Raw genomic sequence first — 17,500 nt, 5'->3', positions numbered from 1 at the left:
ACAATAATAAAACCTTCTACTGCTCAGTTACTATGTGGATTAATAATACATTCATTCATTCACAAGAATAAAACCTGCTACTACTACTCAGTTACTGTGTGGCTTGATAACATTCATTCATTCACAATAATAAAGTCTTCTACAGCTCAGTTACTATGTGGATTAATAATACATTCATTCATTCACAATAATAAAACCTGCTACTGCTCAGTTACTATGTGGATTAATAATACATTCATTCATTCGCAAGAATAAAACCTGCTACTCAGTTACTATGTGGATTAATAATACATTCATTCATCCATAATAATAAAACCTTCTACCCAGTTACTGTGTGGATTATTAATACATTCATTCATTCACAAGAATAAAACCAGCTACTCACTATGTGGATTAATAATACATTCATTAATTCACAAGAATAAAACCTGCTACCCAGTTACTGTGTGTCTTAATAATACATTCATTCAGTCACAATAATAAAACCTTCTACTGCTCAGTTACTATGTGGATTAATAATACATTCATTCATTCACAAAAATAAAACCTGCTACTACTCAGTTACTGTGTGGCTTGATAACATTCATTCATTCACAATAATAAAGTCTTCTACAGCTCAGTTACTATGTGGATTAATAATACATTCATTCATTCACAATAATAAAACCTGCTACAGCTCAGTTACTATGTGGATTAATAATACATTCATTCATTCACAATAATAAAACCTGCTACTGCTCAGTTACTATGTGGATTAATAATACATTCATTCATTCACAAGAATAAAACCTGCTACTCAGTTACTATGTGGATTAATAATACATTCATTCATCCATAATAATAAAACCTTCTACCAAGTTACTGTGTGGATTATTAATACATTCATTCATTCACAAGAATAAAACCAGCTACTCACTATGTGGATTAATAATACATTCATTAATTCACAAGAATAAAACCTGCTACCCAGTTACTGTGTGTCTTAATAATACATTCATTCAGTCACAATAATAAAACCTTCTACTGCTCAGTTACTATGTGGATTAATAATACATTCATTCATTCACAAGAATAAAACCTGCTACTACTCAGTTACTGTGTGGCTTGATAACATTCATTAATTCACAATAATAAAGTCTTCTACAGCTCAGTTACTATGTGGATTAATAATACATTCATTCATTCACAATAATAAAACCTGCTACTGCTCAGTTACTATGTGGATTAATAATACATTCATTCATTCGCAAGAATAAAACCTGCTACTCAGTTACTATGTGGATTAATAATACATTCATTCATCCATAATAATAAAACCTTCTACCCAGTTACTGTGTGGATTATTAATACATTCATTCATTCACAAGAATAAAACCAGCTACTCACTATGTGGATTAATAATACATTCATTAATTCACAAGAATAAAACCTGCTACCCAGTTACTGTGTGTCTTAATAATACATTCATTCAGTCACAATAATAAAACCTTCTACTGCTCAGTTACTATGTGGATTAATAATACATTCATTCATTCACAAGAATAAAACCTGCTACTGCTCAGTTACTGTGTGTCTTAATAATACATTCATTCATTCACAAGAATAAAACCTGCTACTACTCAGTAACTGTGTGGCTTGATAACATTCATTCATTCACAATAATAAAGTCTTCTACAGCTCAGTTACTATGTGGATTAATAATACATTCATTCATTCACAATAATAAAACCTGCTACTGCTCAGTTACTATGTGGATTAATAATACATTCATTCATTCATTCACAAGAATAAATCCTGCTACCCAGTTACTGTGTTTGCTGCCAAAGGTGCATCAACAAAGTATTGATCAAAGGCTGTGAATACTTAAATAAATACATGTGATTTATTATTATTATTTTTTTAATTTTTTTACTTAAAAGCGTTCTAAAAAAAAATTAAAAAAAATGTTCCCAGTCATAATGGGGTATTGTGTGAAGAATGAATGTATTCCATTCTAGAATAGGTCTGTAATGTAACAAAATGTGGAAAAAGTGTGAATACTTTGGTGACTGATATCTGAAGTCTGAGGATGTTTCATGTCAAGTGAAATTGTGCTTCAATAATAATAATAATAATAATAATAATAATAATAATAATAATAATAATAATAAAGATGTCTTACCGACTCGTCCTCAATCATGGCTGCAGAATCAAAGAAGTCGGGTCTCAGTTCGGCTCTCTCGCGTCTGTTCCGCGATGGCGGCTGTGAGGACACAAAGATTACGTGAAGAAGTGGAACACAAAGAAAGTATGAAGAAGACAAAGGAGTGGAAGACAAAAAAAAAGCGAGAAGAAAGAAAGCGTAAAGAAAAAGAAGTGGAACACAAAGGTTATGTGCAAAAGAAAAATTGGAACACAAACAAAGTGTGATGAAGTAAAAGAAATGGAACACAAATATTACCTGAAAAGGAAGAAATGTAACATAATGTAAGTGTGGGGAAAAAGTGGAACCCCAAAAAAGTGTGAAGAAGAAGTGGAACACAAAGAAAGCAGGAAGAAAAGGTGGAACATAAAGAAAGTGTGAAGAAGTGGAACGTAAAGAAAGCATGAAGAAGAAGTGGAACACAAAGAAAGCGTGAAGAATAAATGGAACACAAAGAAAGTGTGAAGAAGTGCGAAGAAGAAGTGGAACACAAAAAAGAAGTGTGAAGAAAAAGTGGAACACAAAGAAAGCGGGAAGAGGTGGAACATAAAGAAAGTGTGAAGAAGAAGTGCGAAGAAGAAGTGGAACACAAAGAAAGCATGAAGAAGAAGTGTGAAAAAGAAGTGGAACACAAAGAAAGCAGGAAGAAGAGGTGGAACAAAGAAAGTTTGAAGAAGAAGTGGAACACAAAGAAAGCATGAAGAAGAAATGTGAAAAAGAAGTGGAACACAAAAAAGCGGGAAGAAGAGGTGGAACAAAGAAAGTTTGAAGAAGAAGTGGAACACAAAGAAAGCAGGAAGAAGAAGTGTGAAAAAGAAGTGGAACACAAAGAAAGCGGGAAGAAGAGGTGGAACAAAGAAAGTTTGAAGAAGAAGTGGAACACAAAAAAAGCATGAAGAAGAAGTGGAACACAAAGAAAGCATGAAGAATAAATGGAACACAAAGAATGCGTGAAGAAGAAGTGTGAAGAAAAAGTGGAACACAAAGAAAGTGAGAAGAAGTGGAACACAAAGAAAGTGAGAAGAAGAAGTGGAACACAAAGAAAGCGTGAAGAAGAGGTGGAACATAAAGAAAGTGTGAAGAAGAAGTGGAACACAAACAAAGCTTGAAGAAGAGGTGGAACAAAGAAAGTGTGAAGAAGAGGTGGAACACAAAGTGTGAAGAAGAAGTGGAACACAATGAAAGTGTGAAGAAGAAGTGGAACAAAGAAAGTGTAAAGAAGAAGAGGTGGAACACAAAGAAAGCGTGAAGAAGAGGTGGAACAAAAAGAAAGCATGAAGAAGAAGTGGAACAAACAAAGCGTGAAGAAGAAGTGGAATACAAAAAGTGTGAAGAAGAAGTGGAACAAAGAAAGCATGAAGAAGAGGTGGAACAAAAAGAAAGCATGAAGAAGAGGTGGAGCACAAACAAAGCGTGAAGAAGAAGTGGAACAAAGAAAGTGTAAAGAAAAAAAGGTGGAACACAAAGAAAGTGTAAAGAAGAAGAGGTGGAACACAAACAAAACGTGAAGAAGAGGTGGAACACAAAGAAAGTGGGAAGAAGTGGAACAAAGAAAGCATGAAGAAGAAGTGGAACACAAAGAAAGCGTGAAGAAGAAGAGGTGGAGCACAAACAAAGCGTGAAGAAGAAGTGGAACAAAGAAAGTGTAAAGAAGAAGAGGTGGAACACAAACAAAGTGTAAAGAAGAGGTGGAACATAAAGAAAGTGTGAAGAAGTGGAACAAAAAGAAAGTGTAAAGAAGAAAAAGTGAAACACGAAGAAAGCGTGAAGAAGAAAAGGTGTAACAAAGAGAAAGTGTGACATGACTGACCAGGTCGATGACCATGGTGTCTTCAAACTCCTCGTTCATGTCCTCCAGCTGGCCCCGTGATGACATCATGACATCCTCAAAGATGGGCTCAGCATCGTCCTCCATCAGACCTCGCCTGAACACACAAGTGTGAGTTAGTGGTGGAAGAAGAGAAAGTCCAGAGTGTTTGTCAAGTCTCACTTACACAGTCTGCCTCACACCCTGGTTGCTGCGAGACTTGATGTAGTTCATGGCTGTGCGCTCCTTCCTGCTCACGTCCTCCATCTTCTGCTGGCCCAGCCATGACATCTGCATCTGTGGGCTGCAACACAACTTCCACGTGAGACCGACACTTCTTAACGCAAGTCGCCACGCGCACGTACTTGTGCACAAAGTCGTTTTCCGACCCGGGTTCCGAATCGCCTTCTGGCATGTGTTCCGCCGGCCGGTTCTCTCGCAGGACCGTGGAGGTGAGTTGAGGAGTTTGCAGCGCCCCCGGTGTTTGTAAGGTGTCGTTGCGCATCAGCCAGGAGCCCTCCACACTGCTCTCCTCTGACGGGGGAGCAAACACAAAGTTGGTACAGCACACACAACACAACATTCTACAGAACTAACAACACAACATTCTATAAAACTAATAAAACAATATTCCATAAAACATTCTATAAAACTAATAAAACAATATTCCATAAAACATTCTATAAAGCTAATAAAACAATATTCCATCAAACATTCTCTACAACTAATAACATTCTATATAATAATGCCGGAGGCAGATATTTACATACATCCGAATTTAAGTTGCACTTCTTTTATTTCATAGTCATATTTGAAAACAGCTGGTGTTTTCCATTTCTTCTCTTGCTGCTCTGTCTGCAAGTAAACTGTGTGTGTTAACCTTGAGTTCTTTGGAATGTGTTTTGACTCGCATTTGTTTTGTCTACAGAGAGGGGACGAGAGAGAGGGTGGTGGGATCGGGAAGACAAGACCATTTTGGGCGGCGCAATAGAATGTTCTATGGTTAGACTGGTCTCAAAAAGTATATTTGCAAAGCTTTGAAAATATACAACAAAATACCTATTCTGTCTCTGGTGGTTTTTCAACTCAGCTTTAAGTGTCGTAAAGAAATGGGAGCGAATTGTGACTTGAATTCCCTGAGGAACAACTGGTCCAAAACGCAACAATAACTAATACAACATTCTGTTCAACAATCTAAATAACTTAAGACAACATTATATAAGATTCTATATAACTCATAACTCAACATTTTATAAAACATTCCATATAACTAAGACAGCATTCTATATAACAAATAAAACAACAAATTATACAACTAACAACACTCTATAAAACATTCTATATAACTAATAACAACATTCTATAAAACATTTTATATATATAACTAATAACACAACATTTATATGACATTGTATACAAAATGATGTAAGACTATAAAACTAATTACATAAGAGTCTAAATCATTCTAAAATGTGTTGGCTATATAACATACTATACAACTAATAACATAACATTATTTGTAACAGTCTAAATAAATATAACATTCAACATATATATATAATATAAAAATATATGTAACATCCTCAATAATAGTTTATAAAACTAATACCATAGCATTCTATATTAATAACAAAAAAACATTCTATATAAATATACAACATACTTCAATATGCATAATTCTATCAAATCTATAACATAATTCCATTTAAGACAGAACATAATTCTATATAACTATACAACATACTTATATATAACAATATAACAATTCTAATAATGAAATTAACATAATTCTATATAACTATACAACATACTTATATATAACAATATAACAATTCTATTAATGAAATTAACATAATTCTATATAACTATACAACATACTTATATATAACAATATAACAATTCTATTAATGAAATTAACATAATTCTATATAACTATACAACATACTTATATATAACAATATAACAATTCTATTAATGAAATTAACATAATTCTATATAACTATACAACATACTTATATATAACAATATAACAATTCTATTAATGAAATTAACATAATTCTATATAACTATACAACATACTTATATATAACAATATAACAATTCTATTAACAAAATTAACATAATTCTATATAACTATACAACATACTTATATATATAACAATTCTATTAATGAAATTAACATAATTCTATATAACTATACAACATACTTATATATAACAATATAACAATTCTATTAACAAAATTAACATAATTCTATATAACTATACAACATACTTATATATAACAATATAACAATTATATTAATGAAATTAACATAATTCTATATAACTATACAACATACTTATATATAACAATATAACAATTCTATTAATGAAATTAACATAATTCTATATAACTATACAACATACTTATATATAACAATATAACAATTCTATTAACGAAATTAACATAATTCTATATAACTATACAACATACTTATATATAACAATATAACAATTATATTAATGAAATTAACATAATTCTATATAACTAACAGAATTCTATGGAACGATATGACACAATTCCCATTGAACTATATAACATTATTCTATATAACGATATAACATAATTCTATTAAATTATATAAAATAATTCTATTGAACTATATAACACAAATCTATTTAACTGTAAAAAATAATTCCATTGAACTATGACATAATTATACATAACTATATAACAAAATTCTATTTAACTGCTTACCATAATTTTATTGAACTATATAACATAGTTCTGTGTACCAACAATTCTATTGAACTATATAATATGATTCTATTGAATAATGTAACATAATTCTATTGAAATATACAAAATATTTCTATATAAAAATATAACAATTCTATTGAACTATATAACTTGATTCTATTGAATAATGTAACATAATTCTATTGAACTATACAACATAATTCTATATAAAAATATAACAATTTTATTGAACTATATGACATAGTTCTGTGTACCAATACAACAATTCTATTGAACTATATAACTTGATTCTATTGAATAATGTAACATAATTCTATTGAACTATATAACATAATTCTATATAAAAATATAACAATTTTATTGAACTATATACCGTATTTTTCGGATTATAAATCGTAGTTTTTTTTCATAGTTTGGCTGGGGGTGCGATTTATATTCCGGAGCGACTTGTGTGTGAAATTATTAACACATTACCGTAAAATATCAAATAATATTATTTATCTAATCCACGGAAGAGACGAAGCAAATGTCAGCGGTCGTCACACACACACGTCAACCAATAGAAATGATGTGGGGGCGGGTCATGGCACAAGTGCATTGTGGGTCATGGGATGCTACCTGCTACTACGTCCGTAGCTATAAAAATGGATCATTTCAACATTGGCGGTAACTTATAAAAACTGAGAAGGGCTGAACAAAAATGGCAGCGAAAAGGAAATCATATACTGCAGATTACAAACTGGATGTAGTGAAATATGCAGCAGGAAAAAAGGACATACCAGAGGCGACACCGGGGAGGAAGATTTCATGGGATTTAGCGATTAGGAGTAACAGATTGTTTGGTAAACGTATAGCATGTTCTATATGTTATAGTTATTTGAATGACTCTTACCATAATATGTTACGTTAACATACCAGTTGGTTATTTATGCCTCATATAACGTACACTTATTCAGCCTGTTGTTCACTATTCTTTATTTATTAGGGCCCGCATGGCCCATTGCATAAGGACTCCCACAGGGAGTCCTTATGCAATGGGACATAAGGACCTATTGTTTTTCTAAGGTTTTATTATTATTATACCGGCCGCCTCTTTGAGCTGCAATTTGACCCACTTAACATGCTTCAAAACTCACCATATTTGACGCACACGTCAGGACCTGCGAAAATTGCCTTTTGATAAAAAAAACCAAACCCCAAAAATAAAAATTGCGCTCTAGTTATTAGGGCCCGCATGGCCCATTGCAAAAGGACTCCCGAAGGGAGTCCTTATGCAATGGGACATAAGGACCTATTGTATTTGTAAGGTTTTATTCTTTATTCTTCCGCCGCCACATTAAACTGTAATTTGACCCACTTAACATGCTTCAAAACTCACCATATTTGACGCACACGTCAGGACCTGCGAAAATTGCCTTTTGATAAAAAAACCAAACCCCAAAAATAAAAATTGCGCTCTAGCGCCCCCTAGGGAAAAAAAAAAACTAGACTGCCTGTAACTCCCACTAGGAAGGTCAGAGAGACATGAAACAAAAACCTCTATGTAGGTCTGACTTACACCTACCTTTCATAATTGTACATTCTCGGGCTAAAATCAACAGGAAGTTGGCAATTCCCCCTTCAAGACAAAAAAGTACTAAAAACAGTCACTTTTGCCTCTTTGAGCTGTAATTTGACCCCCTTAACACGCTTCAAAACTCACCAAACTGAACGCACACATCAGGACTGGCAAAAATTGCGATCTAATAAAAAAACCTAACCCCAAATTTAAAAATTGCGCTCTAGAGCAATTTTTGAATAAAACGGAGAAAAAAACTGCTCCTCGGAAGAAAAAAATGACAAAACTGCCTGTAACTCCCACTGGGAAGGTCGGAGAGACATGAAACAAAAACCTCTCCGTAGGTCTCACTTAGACCTACATTTCATAGATTGACAACCCCCAGCAAAAATCAACAGGAAGTTTGCTATTCCCCCTTCAAAACAAATTTTTTGTAAAAACCGGTCACCTTCCTTCAAAAACGAACTCCTCTGAGCGCGTTTGTCGTTTCGCCTTCAAACTAACACAGGAGAGAGATTGAACCCTTGTGATTACAATGACAGAAGCGCTTTTTTTCTAACTGCTCCGGTTTTGATTTTATGACCCTTCAAAGACCCGCTGCGCTGATGCTGCTGCGCTGCTGTTTTTTTAAGATGGCTGCTTAAAAGCAGGAAGCACCAACGTGCCCACACAATGCAGACAAGGTAGGTACACTAGACAAAAGTCTTGGGACACTTCAGACTAAAAGTAGACAAAAGTATTGGGACACTTAGGACTAGCACCTGCCAAATACGCGGGCCCGACAAATGCTGCTTGCAGCTTTAATTTTAAATTGCTTTTCAAATGTCTATTCTTGGTGTTGGCTTTTATCAAATACATTTCCGCCAAAAATGCGACTTATACTCCAGTGCGACTTATATATGTTTTTTTCCTTCTTTATTATGCATTTTCGGCCGGTGCGACTTATACTCCGGAGCGACTTATACTCGGAAAAATACGGTACCATAATTCTATTGAATAATGTAAGATAATTCTATACAAGAGAAATAACATCCTTCCATATAACTACAGTATATATAACACATATAACTACAGCGTATATAAGATTTCTCACCCTCGATGCGTTTCTTGTGAAGCGGCGGTCGTCCCTTCTTGCTGCGCAGAGAGCCCGTCTTGCTGCTGGAGCCTGAGGTGACAGACATGTGGTCCTCGTCCCCGCCCGTCTGCAGGCTGTTCCTGTAGGAGATGAGTGGCAGCCACACGTCTTCCCGCCGCTCCGACATGGACTCCACCATGAACTTCTCCAAGTACGAGTGCCTGGGGAGAACATCACCACTTCAGCGACAGCACTTTGCTAACATGCACAAACTAATCACTTTGTCATTAGCAACATGAACATTCTTGCTTAGCCTTCAGCACTTTTAATGTGTTGCTGTCAAACTGTTGTTTACATACTACTCAGGGCCCTCAAACTCCTATTTATTGAGGGCCACATGGCAGTTATCAGAGGGCCGAATGTAACAGCACAATTATATGAATTTGCCTATACATTTTATATGTATACATGTACATATACAGTATATACATACATATATATATATACATACTGTATATGTACATATATACATACATACATACATACACATATATATATATATATATACATATATATACATACTGTGTAACTACATATATATACATAATGTATGTACATATATACATACATATATACGTACATATGTACATACATACATAAATACATACATACATATGTATGTACATACATACATAAATACATACATACATATGTACATACATACATAAATACATATGTACATACATACATACATAAATACATACATACATATGTACATACATACACATATATATATATATATATATATATATATATACATATATATATATACTGTATAACTACATATATATACATAATGTATATGTACATATATACATACATATATACATAATGTATATGTACATATGTACATACATATATACATACATACATACATATGTACATACATACATACATACATATGTACATACATACATACATACATACATACATATATACATACTGTATATGTACATATATACATACATACGTACATATATACATACATACATACTGTATATGTACATATATACATACATATATATATACATACATATATATATATACTGTATATATACATACATATATATATACATACATATATATATATACTGTATATATACATACATACTTACATACATATATACAAATATATATACATACACACACATGTATATATACCTATATATGTATGTATGTGTATATATATATATATATATATATATATATATATATATATATATATATATATATATATATATATACATACACACACATTATCACATACTATTAAAACAGTGCTTGTGCATATTCAGTAAAAGGCATCTAATAAATAAATAAAAGCAATGTATGTATGTATGTATGTATGTATGTATATATATATATATATATATATATATATATATATATATATATATATATATATACATACATACATACATGTATATATATATACATACATACATGCATACATATATATATATACGTACATACATACATACATACATACACACACACACACACACACACACACACATACATACATACATACATACATATATATATTCATTTGGATTGCTTTCACTTATTTATTAGATGCCTTTTACTGAATATGCACAAGCACTGTTTTAATATTATGTGATAATGCCTTTTATACCGTATTTTAGTTTTATGTACTGTATGTGATTGTATGTCTACTTTATATATATATCTTGTTTTAGCGTACACTTAAAAAAACATTTTTCTGCAGAATTTGCATGAAAAAACGTGCAACTTAGTCACCATATTTTTATTGTAAAATATACAGGGGGTGTTTTTTCACAACAGATTTTACGGTAAAAAAAAAAACTGGCAGCTCGGCCGACAGAATTTTACCGTTAAAAACAGTGGTAGATTTTTCAATTTACAGCAATATGCTTTAAAAAGGTACATTTGACCATAAAATCTATTGTAATTTTTACAGTGTAGGATAACTTGCTTTGAAATCGTAAGTCAAGCAGATATTGAATCATTTATTTTGACCAAAAAATCGTTTGGAAAGTATGATAATATAATATTTGTTGTAATTTGTGATTTAAACATGAACTAATAGTGTGAGCGCCTCTTTGGAGATGAATAATGTATGTAATGGATATTAATATGAAGAGTAGGAGCAGGAGGCACTTACACTGTCTTCTTGTCTTGGCGGATTAGTTTGGAGGAGAACTCGCTCAAGACCTCCAGGAAGGCCAAGTTTAGGGGAGGAAACTCTGGTCCTCGAGGATTCTGGTACTTAAAGGCAAACTCGATGCCATCTCTGCCAGGAGAGGGAGAGGAAGACAGAATGGTCCCAAAGTCACTTCAATGCTACTTTTTCCACAGAGACTTGTCAACGTACTTGTGCAGCGTGGCCACCGCCTCTCTGGTCTTGATCTGATCCAGGCCAAAGGTGAGGGCGAAGCGGCGCGCCAGCTCCTTGATGCCGCTGACGTGCGACGAGGTGCGGTCCAGGGTGGGGCCCTGATCCTGCAGCAGCTCGTTGAAGAGCTGCAAGGCGTGAAGAAGCGGGTGAGCTCAGTGCTAATGTGCGGAATGCAGAGGACACTCAGACCTGTTGCAGACTCAGGATGAGAGTCTTGGCGCAGAGGATCTTGTCCGTCTGTCGGGTCTTACTCAGAGTCTCTTTGATGATGTCGCCGTAGTCGTTATAATACTAGAGAATGGAGATGTGTATGTTAGAAGGTAGCACACACACACACACACACACACACACACACACACACACACACACACACACACACACACACACACACATACACACACACACACACACACACACACACACACACACACACACACACACACACTCACACACACACACACACTCTTGTATTTGTTACCTTCTTGAGACCTGTAAAAAAAAATGCGCGCCTCTTTAGGACCAGCCTTTCTAGATATATAAAGATTTGTATTTACAACATTAATAATATAAACATACTATGCAAATATAAAAAAGCTTGTTGGAATGTTGGCAGTATTATAATAAAAGTCGTAATTTTACTCAACGCAAGTCAAAATTTTACAAGAAAAACTGAACATTTGTGCAATATTATGATAAAAGTTGGAATTTTACTCAATAACAGTCGCGATTTTACAAGAAAAGCTCAACATTTTGGCGATTTTGTGAAAAGAGTCGTAATTTTACTCGACAAAAGTCACAATTTTATAAGAAAACTTTAAAATTTTGGCAAGATTATAATAATAATCGGAATTTTACTTGGCAAAATTATGACAAAAGTCATAATTTTACTCAGCGCAAGTCAACATTTTACAAGAAAAACTGAACATTTGTGCAATATAATGATAAAAGTTGGAATTTTACTCAACAGTCATAGTTTTACAAGAAAAGCTCAACATTTTGGCAATTTTATGAAAAGAGTGGTAATTTTACTCGACAAAAGTCACAATTTTATGAGAAAACTTTAAAATGTTGGCAATATTATAATAATAATCGGAATTTTACTTGGAAAATTTGTGTCAAAAGTCATAATTTTACTCAATTTGACAAGAAAAGCTCAACATTTTGGCGATTTTATGAAAGAGTTGTAATTTTACTCGACTAAAGTCACAATTTTATAAGAAAACTTTAAAATTTTGGCAAGATTATAATAATAATAATCGGAATTCTACTTGGCAAAATTATGACAAAAGTCATAATTTTACTCAACGCAAGTCAAAATTTTACAAGAAAAACTGAACATTTGTGCAATATTATGATAAAAGTTGGAATTTTACTCAACAGTCGTAGTTTTACAAGAAAAGGTCAACATTTTGGCAATTTTATGAAAAGAGTGGTAATTTTACTCGACAAAAGTCACAATTTTATGAGAAAACTTTAAAATTTTGGCAATATTATAATAATAATCGGAATTTTACTTGGAATATTTGTGACAAAAGTCATAATTTTACTCAATTTTACAAGAAAAGCTCAACATTTTGGCAATTTTATGAAAAGAGCGGTAATTTTACTCGACAAAAGTCACAATTTTATGAGAAAACTTTAAAATTTTGGCAATATTATAATAATAATCGGAATTTTACTTGGAAAATTTGTGACAAAAGTCATAATTTTACTCAATTTTACAAGAAAAGCTCAACATTTTGGCGATTTTATGAAAGAGTTGTAATTTTACTCGACAAAAGTCACAATTTTATAAGAAAACTTTAAAATTTTGGCAAGATTATAATAATAATAATCGCAATTCTACTTGGCAAAATTATGACAAAAGTCATAATTTTACTCAACGCAAGTCAAAATTTTACAAGAAAAACTGAACATTTGTGCAATATTATGATAAAAGTTGGAATTTTACTCAACAGTCATAGTTTTACAAGAAAAGCTCAACATTTTGGCAATTTTATGAAAAGAGTGGTAATTTTACTCGACAAAAGTCACAATTTTATGAGAAAACTTTACAATTTTGGCAATATTATAATAATAATCGGAATTTTACTTGGAAAATTTGTGACAAAAGTCATAATTTTACTCAATTTTACAAGAAAAGCTCAACATTTTGGCGGTTTTATGAAAGAGTTGTAATTTTACTCGACAAAAGTCACAATTTTATAAGAAAACTTTAAAATTTTGGCAAGATTATAATAATAATAATCGGAATTCTACTTGGCAAAATTATGACAAAAGTCATAATTTTACTCAACGCAAGTCAAAATTTTACAAGAAAAACTGAACATTTGTGCAATATAATGATAAAAGTTGGAATTTTACTCAACAGTCGTAGTTTTACAAGAAAAGCTCAACATTTTGGCAATTTTATGAAAAGAGTGGTAATTTTACTCGACAAAAGTCACAATTTTATGAGAAAACTTTAAAATGTTGGCAATATTATAATAATAATCGGAATTTTACTTGGAAAATTTGTGTCAAAAGTCATAATTTTACTCAATTTTACAAGAAAAGCTCAACATTTTGGCGATTTTATGAAAGAGTTGTAATTTTACTCGACAAAAGTCACAATTTTATAAGAAAACTTTAAAATTTTGGCAAGATTATAATAATAATAATCGGAATTCTACTTGGCAAAATTATGACAAAAGTCATAATTTTACTCAACGCAAGTCAAAATTTTACAAGAAAAACTGAACATTTGTGCAATATTATGATAAAAGTTGGAATTTTACTCAACAGTCGTAGTTTTACAAGAAAAGCTCAACATTTTGGCAATTTTATGAAAAGAGTGGTAATTTTACTCGACAAAAGTCACAATTTTATGAGAAAACTTTTAAATTTTGGCAATATTATAATAATAATTGGAATTTTACTTGGAAAATTTGTGACAAAAGTCATAATTTTACTCAATTTTACAAGAAAAGCTCAACATTTTGGCGATTTTATGAAAGAGTTGTAATTTTACTCGACAAAAGTCACAATTTTATAAGAACATTTTAAAATTTTGGCAAGATTATAATAATAATAATCGGAATTCTACTTGGAAAATTTGTGACAAGTCATAATTTTACTCAATTTTACAAGAAAAGCTCAACATTTTGGCGATTTTATGAAAGAGTTGTAATTTTACTCGACAAAAGTCACAATTTTATGAGAAAACTTTAAAATTTTGGCAATATTATAATAATAATCGGAATTTTACTTGGAAAATTTGTGACAAGTCATAATTTTACTCAATTTTACAAGAAAAGCTCAACATTTTGGCGATTTTATGAAAGAGTTGTAATTTTACTCGACAAAAGTCACAATTTTATAAGAAAACTTTAAAATTTTGGCAAGATTATAATAATAATAATCGGAATTCTACTTGGCAAAATTATGACAAAAGTCATAATTTTACTCAACGCAAGTCAAAATTTTACAAGAAAAACTGAACATTTGTGCAATATTATGATAAAAGTTGGAATTTTACTCAACAGTCGTAGTTTTACAAGAAAAGCTCAACATTTTGGCAATTTTATGAAAAGAGTGGTAATTTTACTCGACAAAAGTCACAATTTTATGAGAAAACTTTAAAATTTTGGCAATATTATAATAATAATTGGAATTTTACTTGGAAAATTTGTGACAAAAGTCATAATTTTACTCAATTTTACAAGAAAAGCTCAACATTTTGGCGATTTTATGAAAGAGTTGTAATTTTACTCGACAAAAGTCACAATTTTATAAGAACATTTTAAAATTTTGGCAAGATTATAATAATAATAATCGGAATTCTACTTGGCAAAATGATGACAAAAGTCATAATTTTACTCAACGCAAGTCAAAATTTTACAAGAAAAACTGAACATTTGTGCAATATTATGATAAAAGTTGGAATTTTACTCAACAGTCGTAGTTTTACAAGAAAAGCTCAACATTTTGGCAATTTTATGAAAAGAGTGGTAATTTTACTCGACAAAAGTCACAATTTTATGAGAAAACTTTAAAATTTTGGCAATATTATAATAATAATTGGAATTTTACTTGGAAAATTTGTGACAAAAGTCATAATTTTACTCAATTTTACAAGAAAAGCTCAACATTTTGGCGATTTTATGAAAGAGTTGTAATTTTACTCGACAAAAGTCACAATTTTATAAGAACATTTTAAAATTTTGGCAAGATTATAATAATAATAATCGGAATTCTACTTGGCAAAATGATGACAAAAGTCATAATTTTACTCAACGCAAGTCAAAATTTTACAAGAAAAACTGAACATTTGTGCAATATTATGATAAAAGTTGGAATTTTACTCAACAGTCGTAGTTTTACAAGAAAAGCTCAACATTTTGGCAATTTTATGAAAAGAGTGGTAATTTTACTCGACAAAAGTCACAATTTTATGAGAAAACTTTAAAATTTTGGCAATATTATAATAATAATCGGAATTTTACTTGGAAAATTTGTGACAAAAGTCATAATTTTACTCAATTTTACAAGAAAAGCTCAACATTTTGGCGATTTTATGAAAGAGTTGTAATTTTACTCGACAAAAGTCACAATTTTATAAGAAAACTTTAAAATTTTGGCAAGATTATAATAATAATAATCGGAATTCTACTTGGCAAAATTATGACAAAAGTCATAATTTTACTCAACGCAAGTCAAAATTTTACAAGAAAAACTGAACATTTGTGCAATATTATGATAAAAGTTGGAATTTTACTCAACAGTCGTAGTTTTACAAGAAAAGCTCAACATTTTGGCAATTTTATGAAAAGAGTGGTAATTTTACTCGACAAAAGTCACAATTTTATGAGAAAACTTTAAAATTTTGGCAATATTATAATAATAATTGGAATTTTACTTGGAAAATTTGTGACAAAAGTCATAATTTTACTCAATTTTACAAGAAAAGCTCAACATTTTGGCGATTTTATGAAAGAGTTGTAATTTTACTCGACAAAAGTCACAATTTTATAAGAAAACTTTAAAATTTTGGCAAGATTATAATAATAATAATCGCAATTCTACTTGGCAAAATTATGACAAAAGTCATAATTTTACTCAACGCAAGTCAAAATTTTACAAGAAAAACTGAACATTTGTGCAATATAATGATAAAAGTTGGAATTTTACTCAACAGTCATAGTTTTACAAGAAAAACTCAACATTTTGGCAATTTTATGAAAAGAGAGGTAATTTTACTCGACAAAAGTCACAATTTTATGAGAAAACTTTTAAATTTTGGCAATATAATAATAATAATCGGAATTTTACTTGGAAAATTTGTGACAAAAGTCATAATTTTACTCAAAAAATGTCACTGTTTTACCAGAACAACAAAAAAATTGGCAATATTGCGATAAAAGTCAGAATTTTATATGAAAAATGTCACCATTTTGCATCAAAAAGTAATAATATTACGAGAAAATATTGCAATATTACAGAAACAGAAAGAATGAGAAATTGTTCCCAATTTTATAACAAAAAAGTCGACACATTGTGAGAAAAAGACTGCTTTTAGTTAACTACTTATTTATTTTTTGTTTAATTGGTTTTTAATCTTCATTATTAACTACAAGTTATTACAGTATGTCTCTATATACATATTTATTTGATTTTTTTAATACATTTTGGGCAAAGGGGGCGCATTTCAATTTCTT

General features: G+C 31.1%; 1 protein-coding gene across 1 annotated transcript in view; it reads right to left on the bottom strand.

Moving 5' to 3' along the window:
- Positions 1-17,500, bottom strand: part of stag1a (STAG1 cohesin complex component a) — a 165,267-nt gene that overhangs the window by 2,098 nt on the left and 145,669 nt on the right. Inside the window, exons 24-31 of the mRNA XM_061924458.1 lie at positions 11,994-12,095; positions 11,781-11,929; positions 11,571-11,699; positions 9,383-9,585; positions 4,355-4,523; positions 4,177-4,293; positions 3,993-4,107; positions 2,162-2,242 (exon numbers count right to left, since the gene is read on the bottom strand). Coding sequence (XP_061780442.1) covers positions 2,162-2,242; positions 3,993-4,107; positions 4,177-4,293; positions 4,355-4,523; positions 9,383-9,585; positions 11,571-11,699; positions 11,781-11,929; positions 11,994-12,095 — 1,065 coding nt within the window. The remainder of the gene's footprint in view (positions 1-2,161; positions 2,243-3,992; positions 4,108-4,176; positions 4,294-4,354; positions 4,524-9,382; positions 9,586-11,570; positions 11,700-11,780; positions 11,930-11,993; positions 12,096-17,500) is intronic.

This window comes from Nerophis lumbriciformis, linkage group LG29 (assembly GCF_033978685.3).
Source record: "Nerophis lumbriciformis linkage group LG29, RoL_Nlum_v2.1, whole genome shotgun sequence".
NCBI lineage: Eukaryota > Metazoa > Chordata > Actinopteri > Syngnathiformes > Syngnathidae > Nerophis > Nerophis lumbriciformis.
Note: the sequence above shows the minus strand (reverse complement) of the source record. Positions and strands in the feature narration are given on the sequence as shown.